Source organism: Alosa pseudoharengus, unplaced genomic scaffold (assembly GCF_046254945.1).
Source record: "Alosa pseudoharengus isolate Yale_2024_CS ecotype anadromous, Long Island Sound unplaced genomic scaffold, YU_APseudo_1.1 YU_APseudo_1.1_scf_13, whole genome shotgun sequence".
NCBI classification, from domain to species: domain Eukaryota; kingdom Metazoa; phylum Chordata; class Actinopteri; order Clupeiformes; family Clupeidae; genus Alosa; species Alosa pseudoharengus.
Window position 1 is genome coordinate 24,546,023 of NW_027468598.1, and position 19,868 is coordinate 24,565,890.

The 19,868-nt window shown below is 42.3% G+C and overlaps 1 protein-coding gene across 1 annotated transcript; it reads right to left on the bottom strand.

The window, feature by feature from the left end:
• Nucleotides 1-393: 393 nt before the first annotated feature.
• ilk (integrin-linked kinase) lies at nucleotides 394-19,780 on the bottom strand. Its single transcript, XM_076282612.1, has 13 exons — nucleotides 19,623-19,780; nucleotides 17,853-18,148; nucleotides 12,418-12,583; nucleotides 7,413-7,508; nucleotides 7,129-7,225; nucleotides 6,788-6,871; nucleotides 6,447-6,532; nucleotides 5,892-6,001; nucleotides 4,632-4,759; nucleotides 3,525-3,646; nucleotides 3,159-3,258; nucleotides 2,284-2,414; nucleotides 394-1,873 (listed from the first exon to the last, which is right to left on the bottom strand). The coding sequence occupies exons 2-13, from the start codon at nucleotides 17,939-17,941 to the stop codon at nucleotides 1,724-1,726; spliced, it is 1,359 nt and encodes a 452-aa protein (XP_076138727.1). The 5' UTR covers nucleotides 17,942-18,148; nucleotides 19,623-19,780; the 3' UTR covers nucleotides 394-1,723.
• Between the last annotated feature and the right edge of the window lie 88 nt (nucleotides 19,781-19,868).

Genomic DNA, 19,868 nt, shown 5'->3' on the forward strand with positions numbered 1-19,868 from the left:
TCCTCTCCAAAATGTATAAATAATTAAATAACGCCTATGCAGCCTAAATCGCAGATCAAATCTTTTTTTTTTTTTTCATAAATAGTACGACATTTACGACAAAATGCAATAATATAATCCTGTTTTTTTTTTTTTCATTCGTTGAGCGAGCTTCGATATTGTCGTGTTCTTCGAAAGACACCCGTAGCTCAGGTATAGGCCTAAGTATGCTCGTCAGTGTGCAAGCCTTCATACCAGTAGACAATTAAAGGTATTTCGATAAATAACGCCATTTAAAATCCAACGTTTACAACAAAAAATAGGCAAATATTTTAAGGCTAATAGGTCCATAACAATTCATAAAAGAACATTAAAATGTCTCCCTTTGAGGTATGTGCATGAACTGTAAAAGACAAAATTATTTCTTAAACAAGTATAATTCTTTAATGCACATATATAAATTACATATATTTAAAGACATGCTTGGTTTTGGCTTATGCCCCTCTTTCAGAACAAGCAAGCAAGTGGATGGACGATGAAATACAATTTTAAAAATAAAGAAATATATAATGCAATGCAAAGTTAACATGGCAATGACTGAGAAGAGGTAAAGCAGCAAAGTCCCAAAGTAAAGTAAAAACAAGCACTGTGTGAAAAAAAATCTAATGTGACCTTTCCTTTGGGGAGTTAATGTAAGAGCTGGAGTATTTCTGGCGCATGATTCAGTATTTCGAGATATGTAACAAAAAAAACAAAAAAATTCATAACAAAAACAAATCTGCACAAAGGAGCACTTGTGTGAAATGTACCGGACTGCTACACAGGATGTGAAATGCAATGGAGAGCAGAGTGTGAGAAGCCAAGGCATTTAGGCACAACGCTCCAGCTTCACAAGAGACCTGCCTTGGCTTCAAATCTTCCACCTATCTGGTGTTGAAATACAATTAAGGCCTACACATGTGAATTTGCAGGTTCGCACAATCTGCTTCCCTTTTGGGCACAGTGAAATGATTGGACTGATTAAGCAGCTTACAGCAGTTGCACAATCTGATATACACACGCACACACACACACACAATACACCTGCATATAGAGAGACAAACATATACAATCACCACAGTCTATACTTTTGCAATGGCACTGAGGGAATATACATAGCGGTTTAGAGAAGCAGAGTAGTCCTCTTTCTGTTAGAAAGCAGAAGTGTTCACAGCGTCCGTCCAGACAAATGGCAGAAGACTGTATTTGACTTCTCTTTTTTTTATAACAGAGAGGAAGAAGAAACCATTTTGAAGAGAGGCACTGGTAGGATCTTTTGGCTCCACGCAGGTAAATCATTAATTTAGTAAATTCCACTGAGCCATGTGACATAATAATAGTCAATGCAATACATTTCAGGGCGGGATGTGAACAGACAGTAGCTTACGTAAAATCATATTAACAATAATATTAATGAGAAAACATATCTTAGAAAAATGAGGGAAAAAAGATGTGATAAAATCAAATTAATAGTAAATGTGTAATCTTTGATGCTCTTTCTTTTTCTTTCTATTTTTCTTTTTTTTTTCAACAAAGAATCGAGTTAAAGTGGTGTACAGCATAGCGTAAAGTAGTGAGAGGAAAGAGTTTAAGGCAACACTGGTAACACAGCGCACCACCGGTGCTTACAGGAGTGAGATATCGGGTATGCATACAGTGGGGGTGGGGTAAGGAGGGGGGTGAGTGAGCGACTAGTGGAGATGCTTCACTTGTCCTGCATTTTCTCCAGGATGGGAACAATCATGTCAAACTTGGGTCTCTTGGCCGGGTCCTCGTTCATGCAGATTTTCATGAGCTTGCAGATGTGGGGCGAGATGCCGGGAGGGATGGTGGGGCGCAGTCCTTCCAGGGCCACCTGGCGCAAACAAAGAAAACCACAACATCACCATTTCAAATACTTGAAACTGAGGCAAAATATAAATAAATAATATCATTAAAATATTAAAAAGTATTTCCCTCATGTAAAGCGTTGACATTATTTATAAATAGAGGAATATGAATATATATATATATATATATATATATATATATATAAAATAAATAAAAATATATTTATAAATAAATAAATAAATAAAAATATATTTATAGCTATGGATGACACTGAAACCTTACATACATTTTATCATTTACCATTGCAATCTCCTGTCTAAATCCTATATTGTTACTTGAAGAAGGCAGAAATTATTTCACTTCATTCTGGGGCTTTTGCTGGCAGGAGTAAATACAGAAAATCTAATAAGAATTTGTCAACTTTTAATGTCCAACCTTCATGCCAATCTCCATGTTTGAGAGGTCAGCAAAAGGGACTTCTCTGGTCACCAGCTCCCAGAGCAGTATGGCGAAGCTCCACATATCTGCAGAGCGTCTGTTGATCTCCTCGGGTTTCTTCTGCAGGGCTGGAAAGGGGGAGAGAGAGAGAGAGAGCTCTACAGCTGGCCTCTAACGTAATTTCCTAACTATTAGCCACGGTTTATACATTGATTTTGCAAAATGTCTTTAGCTATGAGATTAATACACAGGGGCAGTTCATATGTTATTAATATGAACCTCATGACCTCATGAAGCCCTTAGCAAAACGCACTGTTCGTTCAAAAAAAAAAATAATAATAATAATGTTAATAGTGATCAGTGTGTGGTGACTTTGATCTTTCACTTATGGTATCAATATGGTTTTGTTTTTTAACTTGCATAAATAACTGTCCTGCGGTTTATACACAATGTGACTTATATACAGGAAATTACTGTAACAGCAAGTATAGATTCACATCCAGAAAAAGAATCGCCATGGATTACTGAACATGAGTGGCGATTTTCAGTCTTCAGTCTTCACTCAAAGAAATGTATTTAAGTCTTCAGTAATTGGCATTATGGTAAATGTAGTTAATGTGGTCTGAAAAGTGTCTTCAGTAGCACTCTGCATCAACTCTGTTATGAGAAATGCATATCTAACAAGGAATTGCCAGAGTCTGGATTTGGTTACAAATCTTAGTGTGGAGCACCATCTCAGACCTGCAGTGCATCAGTATATTCATGCTATTGACTGTAGTAAACGTCTAAAATAGCATAATAAAAGAATAGAGCAGTGGCTTGTGTTGATCTGCTAAGTGATCGGACCGAAATGCCAAGATAAAGTGATATACCCTCAGGAGCCATCCAAGCTGGAGAGTATATCCTCCCTGGGCACTGGAACGAAAACTTCACATCCGCCATACTGATCCTAGCAGTCATGTCCTCATCAATCTGCGAGTGACGGCAAAAAAAGCAGTCAAGCACAAAAAACTAAAGCTAATAAAAGGAAGTAAGTCAGTAAAGAAAGAATGTGCACATTTTTTTATATCAAGAAGCCTGGGGTCTGTTTGTAGCACCACTGGAACATAAATCTGAGAGAAGAAAACACTCCATTGGCATGCAAGTAAAGCAGAAGGTCAGACAGAACGGTGAAGGAAGAAGATTTTCCATTTGATGTGGTGCACAGATTTGGTGGTAAATATTTACAGTAGGCTCACCATGACACTCTTGCTGTTTAGATAGTGGCGGGGAATCATTGGCTCAAGCGTGTGTAGGAAAGCCATTCCGCAGGCAATGTCCAAGGCAAACTTCACCGCCTGAGTCTGGTCCACCACGAAGTCTGTTTGGGAGGGGGGAAAAAGGCCCAGTTCAATCATTCTGCGTCGTTGTGCTGGATTGCATAATCAATGCATCCTGCTGTGACCTATGACAGATTATGTTCTTATGCAAGTGCACAAAAATCCAACAGAACTTTCAAATCAATCAACACTTTCCCTGTTAAAAACTATGCCTCATGATCAGGACTTTGAACCAGTTCACGGAAAACAGAAACAGTTGATTTTTTACAGGCTTTTTCCTAAATCACGGAAGTGGCGTCGACGTACCGGAAGCGGTAGCGGCAGAGAGTAGAAGCAATCAAGCAAGTGTTATTTAAATAAACTCCTGGTGTAGGCTACTTACAAACTCGTTTTATGAGTATAGACCCTTTTTGTACTACTGTAGAAGTTTGGTAATATTCCGGGCATTATTAGTGGGGTAATTTACGAGATACACTTTTGGTCCCAAAAGTGCTAACGCTAAGCCATTGGGTTGATAAATACGACTGATAGCGCAAACTCGACCAATGTTTGACCAAGGGTAAAAAGCTTCTGGGGGTGTGTTTGGCTCGTGGTCATCGTGCAAATGACAGTAGGGTGAAATTCACTCTGAACCATTGCTTTAAAGTCCAAGGGTCAGGCCTACCCATTGTTATATCACACAATTTTACATGGAACGTTATTAATTAGTTCTAGAAACAATATATTTTGGTTTCTACCAATTCTGGTATGTTAATGTTAAGGTGGAACCCCAAAAAGGAAACATTAAGGTTTGTTTGGAACGATCAAATCAGAAAAAAAAAAAAATCTGGTTTGAGTCCCTGATCATAATACAATTCAATTCAACAAAATATATGTCTATGTACATTGGCAATTCAACATTATTCCACAAAAGAAAAAAGGAAAAGCATGCATTTCAGACAAACACTGCATATGGGCGGGCCTCTACACTAATCCCTGTGCATACACAAGCAGACACAACACAGAGGTGACTGACACAGTACTCACTTGTGCCCTCATGAAGTACGTTATAGAGAGAACCATACGGCATCCAATGTGTGATGATGACAGTGTGGGGGGCAGGGGGTGACTGACATGCCCCAAGAACAGGAAGGACATTCGGGTGGGAAAATATCCTGGGATGGGTGCAGGGACAAGGAGGATGGGGGAGGACAGGACAAGACAGACACAAGGGCATCACTAGGATGGAAATCAAAAGGCACATCTACATAGACGAGGGCAACAGAAGTACATCATCTGATACTTCAGGTAGTATCATGATGTACACTTATTTCCATGGCAATAATAACTGAATTTAACATAGACTTGCATAACAAAAATACAAAACAATATATTGTGTACAAGCAGTGTTCGGAATCATACATTGTTTGTGTAAGTTTCAAGTTAAAGTTGAAAGAACTACATCTGTCCAACAGCTTAAACCTGTTGTCATTTTATTGTTAGGATGATGCTTGCTATGTCCACCTTTATCTGAAATGACGCCAGTGTGCCTGCTCAGGGCGTTACTGAAGGAAAGTTAATTTCCCTGAATAAACAACTGAATGATGATACATAAGCAAAAATGAAAGTACACATCATTATCACTTGCCTTTATTCCTACGGTATTCCAAGTGCAGATGTGAAAAAGATACTGTATTTCTGGCTGTCACTTCCTAACTCAACTTACCATTACTCAAAACTAATACCACATTTGACAAACCCAAAGCAACTTGTATATATGTATATCCCCTCACTGGATGTCCCCTTAGAAACAGCTCAGCCACATCTGACATGGGACATTGTTCATAAACAAGGTAAATCTCCAAGAAGTTTTAAGCTTTTAAAAAGACTTCCACTGCAAACTCGAAAGATATTTGATGTAACAGCATGTTTATTAACAGGGAAGGTTAATAGTATGTCAGATGAGAGTAGCACTTTCAGTGGCAGTAGTACTTAATTACCCCTGCAACGCCGCATAATATAAATATTTTAGCAGGCATGTCGGCATACAGTATATGTACATGATAAATATTTAGCAAAAGTAATATGTATAATTGCTATGTCACAAAAAGACAATCCCTGGGTTCTGTTCAGTGTCCTGGTTCTACTGCCACATGGCACCTTTTCCATTTCCCGGACGTATTGTCGGAAATACACAGACATTTGGACGGATAAATGAAACGTAAAGGACATAATGTTTTCCAGATGAGACAAATAGCAGAGACAAAAGAGATGCGTTGCCCTGTGGAGACACAAATAGTCACATACCTTAACTTGGGATATTCCTCGTTGAAATCTCTGCTCTTTCTGGTGGTCCAATCACGGACCTTCAAAAGCTTCACCACAACCTCAGTGCCCTGCCAGCGCCCCTGCCACAGCTACCCAGAAAAACAAGTCATTAGAAAAACATTACACACGAGCACAGGCAACAATCCAGTGAAACAGAATCATATCTCATAACCTGGTAGATAGACAGCTCGCCGAGCTCATTGTTTCTTGGGGTTTTAAGCCCCCAACATTGTCTTCAAGGCAGCGCTGCCTGGAAGGCGCTAGGGTTAGGCATGGGTTAGGGTTGGGGTTAGGTGCCTTTAAGTCGATGGAGGCAGCGCTGCCTGGAAGACGGGCTTAAAACATCATCAAGCGAAGTCATTGGAGTACATCATTCATACATTAGGCCATAAATTAAATCAGGAAGTTGAAAAGTGATATACAAAACATATGTAGCGAATTCTGTATTAACTAAATGTATTTATTTGATATTATATATTTAATTGTTACAGTATGACTACATATAATACATAATAATGAATGAAGGCTTCATACCTCTCCAGAGTGGTTGTCATTGATTTTCAATAGGAGGGACAGCTGTTTGAAGTCGATGCCTGCATGTTTGTTCAGTGTGCCGTTACCTAAAAATGCAAAACACATCCAACACACATGGTCATGCATATATCCTAGGCCAAACATTTCTTTTTTGAAAATGTGTTTAATGAACTCAAACGTTCCTGTGATTTACCACTGACAATTTTTCATGTAGCCTAACAGCTGTTTGTGTTCAGAGAGATTTATAGAGTGTGTGCAGTGCGAGCGCGCACAGAGGGGCTGGCAGTCAGAGAGATTGATCTGCCAGCCCAAGTGGAGCGTAGCGACTGAGCATGACTCACGGGGCCGTGTTCGAGTGGTGCCTTTCCAGAAAGTGTCTTTGAAAGGCACTTTGGTCAAGTTCTGCCCAAGCTTCTCTGCTCGCTCTGCAACAAAAGGAGGGAAATCACTTAGAAAACAACAGAAAAAAAAAACCGACACACAGCCACCACATTGACAGATTTGGGCACCAATAACACTAATGATGTAGTGCATCTGCAATGCAATGAAGGAACTGAGCTACAAGCTGCTTAACTTCTAGTCTACTAACACAAGGTGCTTTTTAGATTCATGATCATCAACAAGGATAGACATCTGTATTCTTTCTTCTCCTATCAGTCTGTCTATGCAGCTTGATTAATACCTTTGAGAAGGTCACGCAGGTGTGGTTTAGCCTTATCCAGTGGGGTTTCTCCATACTTGTTGCAGATGCTCACCTGGGCGCCATTAGTTACCAGGTCCTGAGGGAAGAGAAGCACCAAAAAAGGAAATGTCGTTATCCCTGAGAGGCAGGATTGTGTGTGTGTGTGTGTGTGTGTGTGTGTGTGGGTGTGTGTATGTATGTACAGCAGGACAGTCAGGACCACATGTGTTGCATCAGTCAGGAGCCCTGAGAAGCGGGGACTGACCACCAGGGGGAGCACTCACCTCGGCCACGAGGTCCTGGCCCCAGAAGCAGGCGTAGTGCAGTGGTGTGTTGCCGTGCTCGTTGGCCGCGTTGGTGTCCGCCTTGCATTGGATCAGCTGGGGGACAAGAGCACAACAGCGCGGTTTACACATGATACAGGATTAAGGAGGAGACGCGCGTGAATCAACATGCTTACCAACGGAAGGTGATACCATCATGTACGTGTTTGGAACTGCGTTTGCAACCGCTTTAACTACTTATTTTTCTATGTATAGTACTATAAGAGGTCGAGGTGACTTTTGCTGCATTTCATGCGTTTTGTTTTATATGTACACCCCCTTCGCACACTTTTGACCATGTATACCAGTGGTTCTTAACTGGTCTGGCTTTGGGACCCACAATTTCCCATGTTCATGAAGTCACGACCCATATATATTTTATAGCGTTCAAGACAACAGATTTGGTGAGCTATATGCTAAGAAAGGCGAAGTGCCTGTAGGCCTATTTGTTTGGAACATGCTGTTTGGCATTACATTTGTGAAGTCTCCAACTCCTGATGTCACCTTAAAGTACTTGACAGGTCTGTCTTTGACAGGTGTACTTTATTATGAGGCATTTTCACTCATGTTCCAGCAATTGTGAACATCGCACACTGTGGATTCTGCACCATTTCGTCTCAATTTAAGTCTATTTGAAATGGGCGATTTCTTCTTTTTTTTTAACCACAAGCTCCGCGACCCACCCAGAATGGTTCCACGACCCACTTTTGGGTCCCGACCCACCAGTTAAGAACCACTGATGTATACCATCCAGATAAATATTTATGCCATTGATTTCAATGTATAATAAATACACTCATTCTTTCTCTACCAGCTTTTACACGCTGTGGCCTTCCCCAGCAGCTGTGCATAACAATCTCCACACACACACACACACACAGACACACACACACACACACACACACACACACACACACACGCACACACACGCACACACACGCACACACACGCACACACACGCACACACACACACACACACACACACTTCTTAATATTACATAATAAGAGCAGTAGCAGGTTAGGTCTGACTCTGAGCCATCTGCAGAAAGCACACACTGTACACCTCCACCAGGCCTCTGAAGCTCTCCTGCAGCATTCCAAAACTATTATAACATGTCTAATATTAAACGCAGCAGCCACAATGGCCCACTGCAGCAGCCCAAATCCAATGATTCACCACGGCCAGGCACTCGTATACTATAAGGATATGCGTGTCAGAGTCACACATGTCTGGGTTTTAGCTTAGTTTCCTTGGGGGACTGTAAGGCCTGCATGATTGTTCGTCTTTAAAAAGGGCAAAACAAAACAAAAGCCAGACAAAAAAAGTGTGAAATTCAGCCCTCACAAAACTGCAAAGAGTATCGCAATAGGAATTTTGCAGACACAACAAAAATTGATTAACTGTGTGAAAAGTGAATAGTTTACCATCATACAATGCCCTAATAACAATACACAAATCAGTCTGTTTTTTTTCTTTTTTATATCCATCATTGGGACAAGTTCTGTACTTTTCCTTAGTGTAAATCATGACTCTGTCTAATACATGAAGTCACACATATTTCCTGAGAACTGAGAAGCCTCTGTAACCAATCTGTCCAGATGCTACTGTGACATCCAGTTTAAACACAAGGTCTCAACTGTCCTGGAAATGGGCTGCTTTTGCCTGCTACATTTATTTGAACATGTGTGCCATCAATGCCATGTCCTTTAACCAGGCAGTTTGTCTCCCTTTTTGCAAGCAACAACAAAAAAAACAGTCCATCTAATAAAAACCGTGTGAAAGGTAGAGTATGTAGTTTGTGTTTTGTATGTAGATTTAATATACTATTCTACTAGTGCAGTGCCCTTTCAAAACATGCTATTTCTGTGGCGAACCCATAGCCCAATTACATGCCCGCAAGATGGACTTCTTTAAAAACATGATGATCGTAGGAAAAAACATAAATCCACCTAAGCATTCAGTAATTCCTATATGGAAAATGGCAAAAACATAATTCCAGCTAAGCATTCAGTAATTTCCTATATGGAAAATGGAAAATGGTAAATGGACTACTTTTCTACTCCTCCGGGCACTCAACTCACAATTTCACGTATCACATTCACCCATTCACAGACACACTCATACACCGATGGCGAAAGCTGCCATGCATAGTACACATTGGGTCAGGAGCAGTTTGGTGTTCATGTCGGGCTCGAGCAAGCAGACGTCAGACTGAAGAACTGTCTCTCTGTGATCTGTCTCTCTGTGATCAGCAGCACCGGAGCGCCACAGGGAACTGTGCCAGAGACTTTCTAATGTAGAGACACAGCACTCAAAAAATACTCCATAGAAATGCATGGGGCTAGTTTGTCACGCCAATATGGCCGTTGTCTACACATATCCCACCCCTTCCTCGACAAAACGTCGACATGTGAATACATTGAGCCAATCATGTGGTGTGATGTGAATACATTGAGCCAATCATATGGTGTGTTGTGAAGACATCGTGCCAATCATGTGTTGTGATCTCGCCGCTGGAGCAAGATTGGAATCGCGAAGCCTTGCGCACGCGCAGTTCGACCCAAAGACTGTGCCTGATGAGTGCCCATAAAACGTTGGTATATGGCTGCCGAGTGGAGGGACTTGCCTAAAAGGACTTTGACTGTGCTCTCTCCAGTCCTGTTCACCCTGTACACATCTGACTTCTGCTACAACACCGAGTCATGCCACATGCAGAAGTTTTCTGACGATACTGCAATTGTGGGGTGTATCAGGAACGGGCAGGAGGAGGAGTACAGGAGCCTGGTGGAGGACTTTGTGCAATGGTGCAAACTCAATCATCTTCAACTCAACACTTCAAAGACCAAGGAGATGGTGGTGGATTTCCGCAGGTCTAAGCCCACTCTGCTACCAGTCCCCATTGATGGGGTCAATGTGTAGGTGGTAAGCACCTACAAGTATCTGGGTCTCCAACTGGACAATAAACTGGACTGGTCAGCCAACACTGATGCACTCTACAAGAAAGGGCAGAGCAGGCTGTACTTCCTGAGGAGGCTGCGGTCCTTCAATGTGTGCAGCAAGCTCCTCAGGATGTTCTACCAGTCTGTTGTTGCCAGCGTCCTCTTCTATGCAGTGGTATGCTGGGGAGGAAGCACAAAGAAGAAGGATGCGGGGCGAATTGACAGGCTGGCAAGGAAAGTTGGCTCTGTAGTGGGAGCTGAACTGGAGTGCATCACTTCAATATCTGACAAAAGGACCCTGAACAACATCTTGGACAATGAGTCCATCAGGGTCCAACATTTTGGACAATGAGTGTCACCCACTCCACAGCACTATTCTTAAGCAGAAGAACCTGATCAGCTGGAGACTTTGCTCACTGCCTTGCACAACAGACAGACTGAGGAAGTCATTTGTCCCCAGGGCCATTGAACTGTTCAATGCTTCTCTTAAGGGAAGAGGAGCGATAGACTTCTCTGCATAGTCTGTCTGCCTCTTCACCCCCTCCATGTTTGGATACTGTCTGTCCACTAGCCACTTTTTACCACTGTCTTTCTGCCTCACTGTTTGCGTGCTATATTAGCACATTAGCACATATGCATAACCCCTCCCTCCATGAAGCACACACTAATCCCGGCGCAGTGAGCTGCCTGCATCAACAGCGGCGCTCGGGGAGCAGTGAGGGGTTAGGTGCCTTGCTCAAGGGCACTTCAGCCGTGCCTACTGGTCGGGGTTCGAACCGGCAACCCTCCGGTTACAGGTCCGAAGTGCTAACCAGTAGGCCACGGCTGCCCGTAACATACCCTCCAGGTGAACAGCTCATCTACCTGCTTAGCCACCAACACCACGGTATATAAAAATATAATATTGTAATAAACATGCAGTAGCCTAAGCGTCATGTAAGCGTTGTTGCATTGGACATTTTTTTACAGATCAAAATGACATAGGCCTTACAGTAACAGCAGTTTTGTGTTAAGGCTGTTTAGCCTAATTTAAGAACTTGATAATAGAAAAGACATACACAATTGACCCTTCGCTAATTTAACATAATTACAGAAAGCATAATCAAGATTGAAAGCCATTATTCTGTGTATCGGTGTTGCCTTAATCCCATACATGTCGTTTGGCCGTCCTTTTCAACTCACATCACTATAAAATCCCATAAAACAAAAAATCAGCTGCTCCCAATGCATTTCTATGGAGCCGTAAGTTGAAGCTGTCAGAGTGTGTCTGCCTGCGCGGAGCTACTGAACTGCCATTGGTTCATCTGCGTTTGATGGGCGGGGCTTGCGATCGGTCAATTTTGTGGAATGATTCATTGTCGTTGAATAGGCATTGCATAGCCATGCGGGTAGGTGTGTTGTATATTGTGAATAATTTTATGCAAGCAAACCGCATCTAGAAGCAGCCTCTATATTGTTGAGGTCAGACGTGATAACGTTCATTAATGTTATCTTTCGATATGCAAATCACACACACTCACACTCACACACACACTCACACACACAGACACAGACAGACAGACCTTTCATTAATCGATGTATTTTGTTCAATCCATGCATCCTGTTGTTTGCAGAGTGCATTTCACAAATTCTATTTACTTTGATTTACTCCATTTCTTTGATAAAAGATCTTTCAAGGATTATTTCAGAATTACGGTGGGGGATTACGGGCCTAGCAAACAATAGGCAACACACGTCAAATCGTTCACAGGGGGTATTGACTGTTTCGAGTTTGGTGGTCCCATGACTGTCAAGGGCCTATCACATTGTACACAGTATGCGCTGCGCTCGCCGCTAGGTTGCTCTTGGTTGAGGTAACGTCCCAAACATAGCTCTACAATGAAAGAATTCCATCCAATTGAAATAGTACAACACGGAAAATCATTGAGTGGTGGTCAATGTTGATATTGTGGTGGGCCGCCACATTAAGTTAATGTATGGGAAACACTGTGGTCCCATGACGGTCAGGTAGCGGATGGCACCTCACCTTGCCTACAATGTCCCGGTGGCCGTGGCTGGAGGCCAGATGCAGGGGTGTGTCATCTCCGCGGTTCATGACGTTGATGCGGGCTCCGCGCATGATGAGCATGTCGACCACGTTGGAGCGGCCCTCGCGGCACGCCCAGTGGAGGGGGCTGAAGCCATGGTCATCCCTGAATAGAAGGCACAGAAGGAGACAGAGCATGCACATGAGCCTCTACGACAACGATAGCCTGTACCTTTAAATTGAGCTTTACTAGCAAAGGTTGTCAATTAGCAACCACTCTGGGATAGCATGTATGACATTCATTGAGCACTGAAACACTGTTTTGACTTGTATAAAGCAGTCAATCTTCTGTTCACACCAAAGCAAGCCAGCGAAAATTACACACCTACTGACTGAGATGGTAGACAAATGCACTTAAAGCACACTTGGTATTAACATTACAAAAGCAAGCATGTAACTGCAATGTAATGATAATTTAGCAATAATATTTAAATAAACTTTGGGAGGACTCCTGGATCACACTTGAGATGGCAGCAGTAAAATAGGACATTTCAGACACTAAAATAAATCTATTCTGATTTTATTCTGAGGTTTCATCTGGCACAAAGACACCGATTAGTCTACAGATGACCTCTACTACAACCAGCCGCATCCTCCAAACAATGGCCACACATGACACCCTTGAAAGAAGCTAACCAGCTGACCAAAGACAAAGGCAAGGAATGCAGATCCAAGAGAAGTGGAAATAATAGAGAGAAAGAGAGAGAAAGAGAGAGCGAGAGAGAGAGAGAGAGAGTGTGTATCTGGCAGTCTCCCTCAGTCAGGAAAAGGGAGGAAAAAACATCAGCAGGCCTGGTTTACACTGTCAGACCATATAAGGCTCCAGAAGACTTCCTTCATCATCCATGCAGAGTAGGCTACGCACTGGGCCCTCAGCTGCTATGCATCATCTGCTCAGCCTGCTGACTTTCACTGAGACTTCATCCTCTCTCTCTCTCTCTCTCTCTTTCTCTCTCACTGTCTCCCCCTCCCTCTCTCACTCTGCCCCCCCCCCCTCTCCTTCGTGCTCCACAGCTTGGCCTCTCCTCCCTGGTGGAGACAGAGACGCTCGGCAAAAACGCCAGGGGAGACATGCTGGACACATACTTCCAAGCCCCCTTAGCAAGCAGCAGGAATTCTTCCTCCAGTTTCCAGTTCCTCCCATTCCTGTGACATCAAAATTCCAGGAGGCCCTTTTTTTTGTTTTGCGTGTTGGCAACAGGCCTAAATAGCAGCCCAACTTCTCCATTCAGACACTATTCATTATGCACTTGTTAACATGAGTCAAGTGGTGGATGAATGTGGCCATGAAGAGGGGGAGCCAAATGATCTGGTAGCAAACTGATGGCGCTTTGTGGGGTGGAGGGTGAACCCTTTCCCCACACAGAGGGGCATGTGTTCCCCGCAGAGAGAGGATCATTGAGTTGCACCAGAGAGATCCTACTTTCTACCAGGGCAACACACTGAAGGAAGACCCACTCTCCACAATAGAAGTAGAGTTAGTAACTGTAACACTGTAGCACTGTGCATTCACTGGACAATGGAAGCATGTGGATATCCTCTAGAATAAATTTTCAGAAAATAAGCTTTAAGTTCACGTCTCAGTAATGTTTTAAGTTAATAAAACAAATAAAGTTACAAGGAAGTTCCCAAAAGCCATGGGATATCCATCTGTTATAGGGGTGTCACAATTTTGATTTCAAGTCGAAATCGATCTCAATCTCAAACTTCGAACTCAAAGGTAAAATCGACGATGTAGCCACACCCCCAATGTCACATCCGCAATGTATGCCAAGACGCAAAAAACGTACACACTAAACTGTGGCGTCAACACTCCTCTAACTTTAGGCTGCAGCCAGTTAAAAAAAACAAAAAAAAACATCAACCGACCGAAATCGAAGCCCCTCTTGCTACTCTGAAATCACCGGTGTCAAAGTATTTTCTTGTTCATTCACATCAATTAACACTAGGGCAATTCCATGGAAAATTATGTTTTTTGTAACATCCATAACAGCAATAAAATGTGATGGTATGGTATGATGTGAACGATTACATGAAATTTGAGCATTTGCTATTTTTGGCTGAAGAATGTACATGAGAAAAAAATGCACAAAAAATGAATGTTTTCATTCACATCATACATGGTTATGGATGTGACAAAAAGTCAATTTTCTGTGGAATTGCCCACTAACTTACTCAACTTAGCAAGTGAAAAGATGATCTAGTTACAGTCCAAAATTACTTCCAGGCATAAAATGCACATTGATGAGTGCATATTCTATGCACACTAACCTTGGGTCACTTCAGAGTGTGCTGAAACAATCAAATTATCATTCTGTGTTGTTTCATTTCACTATGTTCATATCTATGTACGAAGGCGTTATAAGCGATGTTGGGTAACGTCACTTCTGTTGATGTTCAAACAAAACAAAGAGCTAGTTCGCTACTCCCTCCCCCTACCTCCCGTGCAATTGAAACTCTCCTAAACACCTAAAATCTTGTCGGTGATTGGCTGGAACAGTTTGTTATGTTTTTATGGTCCAGGCTGGACCCAGTTGTTTTTGTTGCCGTTTTGGAGCCTGGGCTGTTCACAGAGACTGCGTTTTTTTTAGAGTGTATTCAGGGCACACGCAGCTAGCGGATGGTGAGGTGATGTTTGCTGTATATGACAAAAAGTGTTTTAGCTTAGAAACCGCGTAACATCGCTTAGAGCATGTTTAATGTTTATTTTGTTTACAACCTTGCAGTTGGAACTGTTTCAAAATAAAAGCCCCCGAAACAGAATAGGAAAAGGCCAAAAAAAGTAAACAACATAAGGAATGCATTAATAGTAATATTAAAATAGATTGAAAATGAAATCGAATCCAGGATTTGGAGAATCGTGACACCCCTAATCTGTTATAAACCCTACATAACACAACCAGTTTTGAAGACTCCCAGTCTTTCCCAGAACAGTGAGTTCTGAACTGGGTGATATCTATCCACCCTGGCAGGACAGGGATGTCCCAGTGCCCAGGAAATGGAGGAATTCTCCTCTGTTGCTACCCCGTAATACTGCTGTTATTTCAGGCAGTGCCACCTGCCAGCGTAGCTCAGAGTGGCAGGCGGAAGAGTTCCCTGTCTGCACCCTGTGTGTCTCCACCACGGGGAGGCCCAGCCCAGTGAGCTCATTAGGGGCCGGCCAGTCACCACACACCCCCACACAGTTACTCACCCTTCCACACATGCCTGGACGCTGTGCTTTGCGTCATATTTACCACCACATCATTATAAGGTCATACTTTTACAGTTAAAGAGCCACATCAACAGCTGACCACACCACAAGTCAGACATTTCAACTGCCCTAATAGAGAAGTTTACTCAGCTTACTCAGTAGGCGACACATCATTCCGACACATTCTGTATCAGTTAAGCACCTAGCATGTCCGCTAGTCAGGCTAACGGCGGCCGCACCCTTCACACGGTGAGCTAGAAGGGTCATTAACCATGTAGTGTGTTCAAAGTATTGGTGGAGTCATGACAAATCTCAGTTCCAACACTGATACAGAATGTGAAGAGAAAAAGATGGGTCAGTGTCGCATCAGTGTCTGCTCAATAAAGGACTTTTTAACCAGCAAAGTGCCTCGGGATCTACATTCATCTGTTTCAATCCTATCTGCCCATTTCACTTGAGGAGCACCTGAAACATTTTCATTCACTAGTGACCCAGTGCAGCGCTCTCCCATCTTTTTCTCTTCACATTCTGTATCAGTGTTGGAACTGAGATTTGTCATGACTCCACCAATACTTTGAACACACTACATGGTTAATGAGCCTTCTAGCTCACCGTGTGAAGGGTGCGGCCGCCGTTAGCCTGACTAGCGGACATGCTAGGTACTTGCTGGGGGTTAAATATAAACAAGCAATCTTTCTGTATACAGCCCAGCCTCCAATCCAAAAAAGGCACTCAAAAAACACCTCCCCCAACCTTCTTCCTATTCCCCCTGTCTTTCTACAACTGCCTGACATGCGGTAATGACAAAGTCCTGGAGGCATTTGTGAAACTGCAAAGTTAGAATTCAGTGGGTGTTTCAAGGGAGAAAAAACCTTGTTGTTTACTTAACCCTTCAAATACTTGTGTGGAATGCCTTGTCATGTGTAGGAAGCGCAAAGAATTATCCGTGCAAACATGAGGAAATGAGGGGCAGGAAACGGAGGCCACTATCAAACGCCACCTATCAGACTCCACAGCAATGGGCCAAACGTGGTGCAGGGAGCTAATGAGCTCTAATACAGCCCCTTGTGCATTGCCTCCCATAAATTCAAAGGCTCCCCCCACATCTCCCAGATGTACACAGTACACACACACACACACACACACACACACACACACACACACACACACACACACACACACACACACACACACACACACACACACACACACACACACACAGTGTAGAACAAACGTGCTTTTCTCCTCCCCCTTTCTCCTGCTCATTTGGTGGGCTGTGAGGACTGCTCCCCTGAGGCTTCCGTGGTATTCCATGTAAGGACATTGTGAATTCCACAGAGCTGGCCAGTGTTTTGAGCCTGTGTGCCAGTAAATTGGTAAATTCACAGATAAATGGAGAGAGGGGGACAGAGCACCTTATATGCTGACACAACGCAGCCAGCCAGCAACTTGCACAACAGCAGAGAGGGGAGTAGATGTCTGTTCTGTTGCAATTGAAACGTCAGTGGCCAGTATCAACAGGCAATCTGCTAATGGCTAAGCCTGCATGTCAGTGTGATTTATATTTATTCTCAAAAAAGGAAAAGACAAGACAGAAACCTACGCTCCGAGAATGCTAAATTAATTTTGAATAACCTACTCGCCTTACGTACATAAAAAAAGCATGTAATACCAATTGCCTCTGGAATGTTTTTCACATGTTTCTCATTTTACACATCAAAATTAAATATAGCTCTGACAGGGTTAAAAAAACAAAACAGATGGGGGGGGGGGAAACAGCGTTTCCTGCTTGGAGGCATGGGAAATCCATCTGTAGCTGAGATTGTTGAGTCACGTAAGGATACATTGAAACAAACACAACTATGTAAAATTAAGGGTTCAGGGCATAGTTCACATGCTGAACTGCGTGGGAGTGCTGAAGAGACAACATTGCTAAGAGGACAAAAACCTATTTTCTATGCATCCTTTAAAGTAATTATGTGAAATATCCAAAGTTACTTAAACACACAGTAGCACAGCTTGAACTGCATTCCAAGAACAGTCAACATAGGACTCTTTGAGGTGAGTTCAGCTAAACAGCCACCTGCAGGTAAATGACAGTGGTATGTTCCATTCCTTGGACAGAATTGTAAACATGCTTTGGTATGCTCTGGATATCTGTGGAAAAATCAGCATGTCTTACCCTTGGTTGAGATCATTTTCTGTATTGTCCAGCCAAAGGCGAACAGCAACTGCGTTGCCTTCCCTACACTGGGTGAAGATGTCATCCATAACTGCCTCTTCAGTTAACTCTCAAGGCTAACTTTGACTCTTCCAGCTAACTTTTCCTCCAGATATGACTGGATAGCAGTGGGTGGACAGGGATACAGTACAGAGGTAACCGCAGAGATTCAAATGAGGCCTGGAAAGCATTCGTCCCCGGGCTCAGAGCACACCCCTACAGTGACCAGGGGACAGAGGAAGGAGTGCTCCTTACTCCTGAAAAAACAAATATGACAAAATATGTACCAACAGGAACATCAATATAGAGATTATCATATAGATTTATGATCATTTACTAAATCAATACTGACTTACTTTGATAAACATACGTACTTTTCAGATTTTGTTATGTTCTAAATTTATTCTTAATCATTTCATTTCATTGCTTCATTTTATAGTAAAATGAACCATGCATTCTAAATGATTGGCCTAATCTGTGACACTAGTGAAATGCTAAAAACTGGCTGATGGCATCCTTGATAATAGCACAAGTCAGTGATATCTATTCATGCTTGGACAGCTAACAACTATAAGAACGGCTTCAGCTAGATCAGACAAATTTGGGCCCACGACAAAACATTTTTTAACCTATCAATGTTCTTGGCAAACTGGTAGAGGATATACTATTTTGGCGAACTAATATGACACACCTCATAACTACCTGTGAAGTTACACCCACAAGAAACTTTACACAGGTTTGGATGGGACCACCCATCTCTTCATGGAGTTTATGGTCGTAATCCTATATACTGCTGTTCAATGTGTTTTGAGGTTAAATTTCACTCAGATTTTTCCTGCTACGGCGCTCTCTGTGTCGTGCCAGGGTTGCGTTGTATAAGGACTGCTCTAACGTTATAGTAAACACTATCTGTATCATTTCAACACAGAAAACCGAATCACTACCAATTAGAAGTATCCTGGGGAAAACACTTAACGTTAAATAGTAATTTCGGCCTTTACTCGAAATAAAGCATGTGCAGCCAACTTAAATGCAACATTATATTAGATGGTCGCCCTAAAATAAAGTTGCATACGTTACGTTTGACGGGTCATTCAAGAGCTGCAACTAAATCTAAGTTGAGTAGCAATACAGTAACTGCTACAGTAACTTTAACACAACTCAAAATAGCTGATACGTAAGTTATAGATAAGTCAGGTTAATAAAACGTACGCCAATGTTACACCCTATCTACTTGTTCATTCACAAGTAATAACTAGTTAAAAAATAATCGGTTGTAGTTTTCACCGTTAGCAAAAAAGCTTGGACGGTACTTTGAGTGGAGAAACTGACTATTTACTGCAGTTAGGCAGCTAACGTTACATTAGCTTATCAGCTAGTTTGCGACCTAGCTAACGTTAGCGCCATCAGAACTAATGAGTTCGAGTTATCCTAAGCGAACATGAATGTTGACTTGTAAAACTATCTTCGTAGATAGAGAATATTTTTTTGTTAATTCAACTTTGAGCAAGGGTTAGGTAGGAGGCCTTGGTTTACATTAGCAAGCAAGCTAGCCATCTTCACTGAGGTTATTTGGCAACTGATATAGCAACCTTCTTTCATTCCCTTGAACCGGGCACGTAGCTAGCTAGTCTAATATGCTAACCAAGTTAGCTTTTCCACAAGTGTATAGTGAACGCTGTCTGTCATTAATCTATTTCATCGATATAACATTAAATAACTGTAACTTACCTGTCGTTTTCAGTTATATTTCATAAGAATTCAACAATATATGTTAGTTGCCTTGACAGATTGAAGCAAAGACTGCTTACGTCCCAACAGTCCACACCCTCATCAAATCTTAAAAGCAGCTCTTTGGCTAAGAATTTTCAATCATTGCGCACTCTAGTGGAAAACAACAGTCATAGCGACTGACTGAGCTGATTCTTTCCAGCTTTCTCGATTCTTTCAGTGGCAATTAAAACCGTGTGAAACAGT

What these genes read in the sequence shown, in the direction of transcription:
- ilk (XM_076282612.1), bottom strand. Translation starts at nt 17,941, where the DNA reads ATGGATGACATCTTCACCCAGTGTAGGGAAGGCAACGCAGTTGCTGTT. An exon ending in ATGACAACCACTCTGGAGAG is followed by an intron (nt 6,002 to 6,446) that starts GTATGAAGCCTT and finishes TTTTCTGGGTAG; the next exon opens with CTGTGGCAGGGGCGCTGGCA. An exon ending in AGCTTGGATGGCTCCTGAGG is followed by an intron (nt 2,415 to 3,158) that starts GTATATCACTTT and finishes CCCCCTTTCCAG; the next exon opens with CCCTGCAGAAGAAACCCGAG.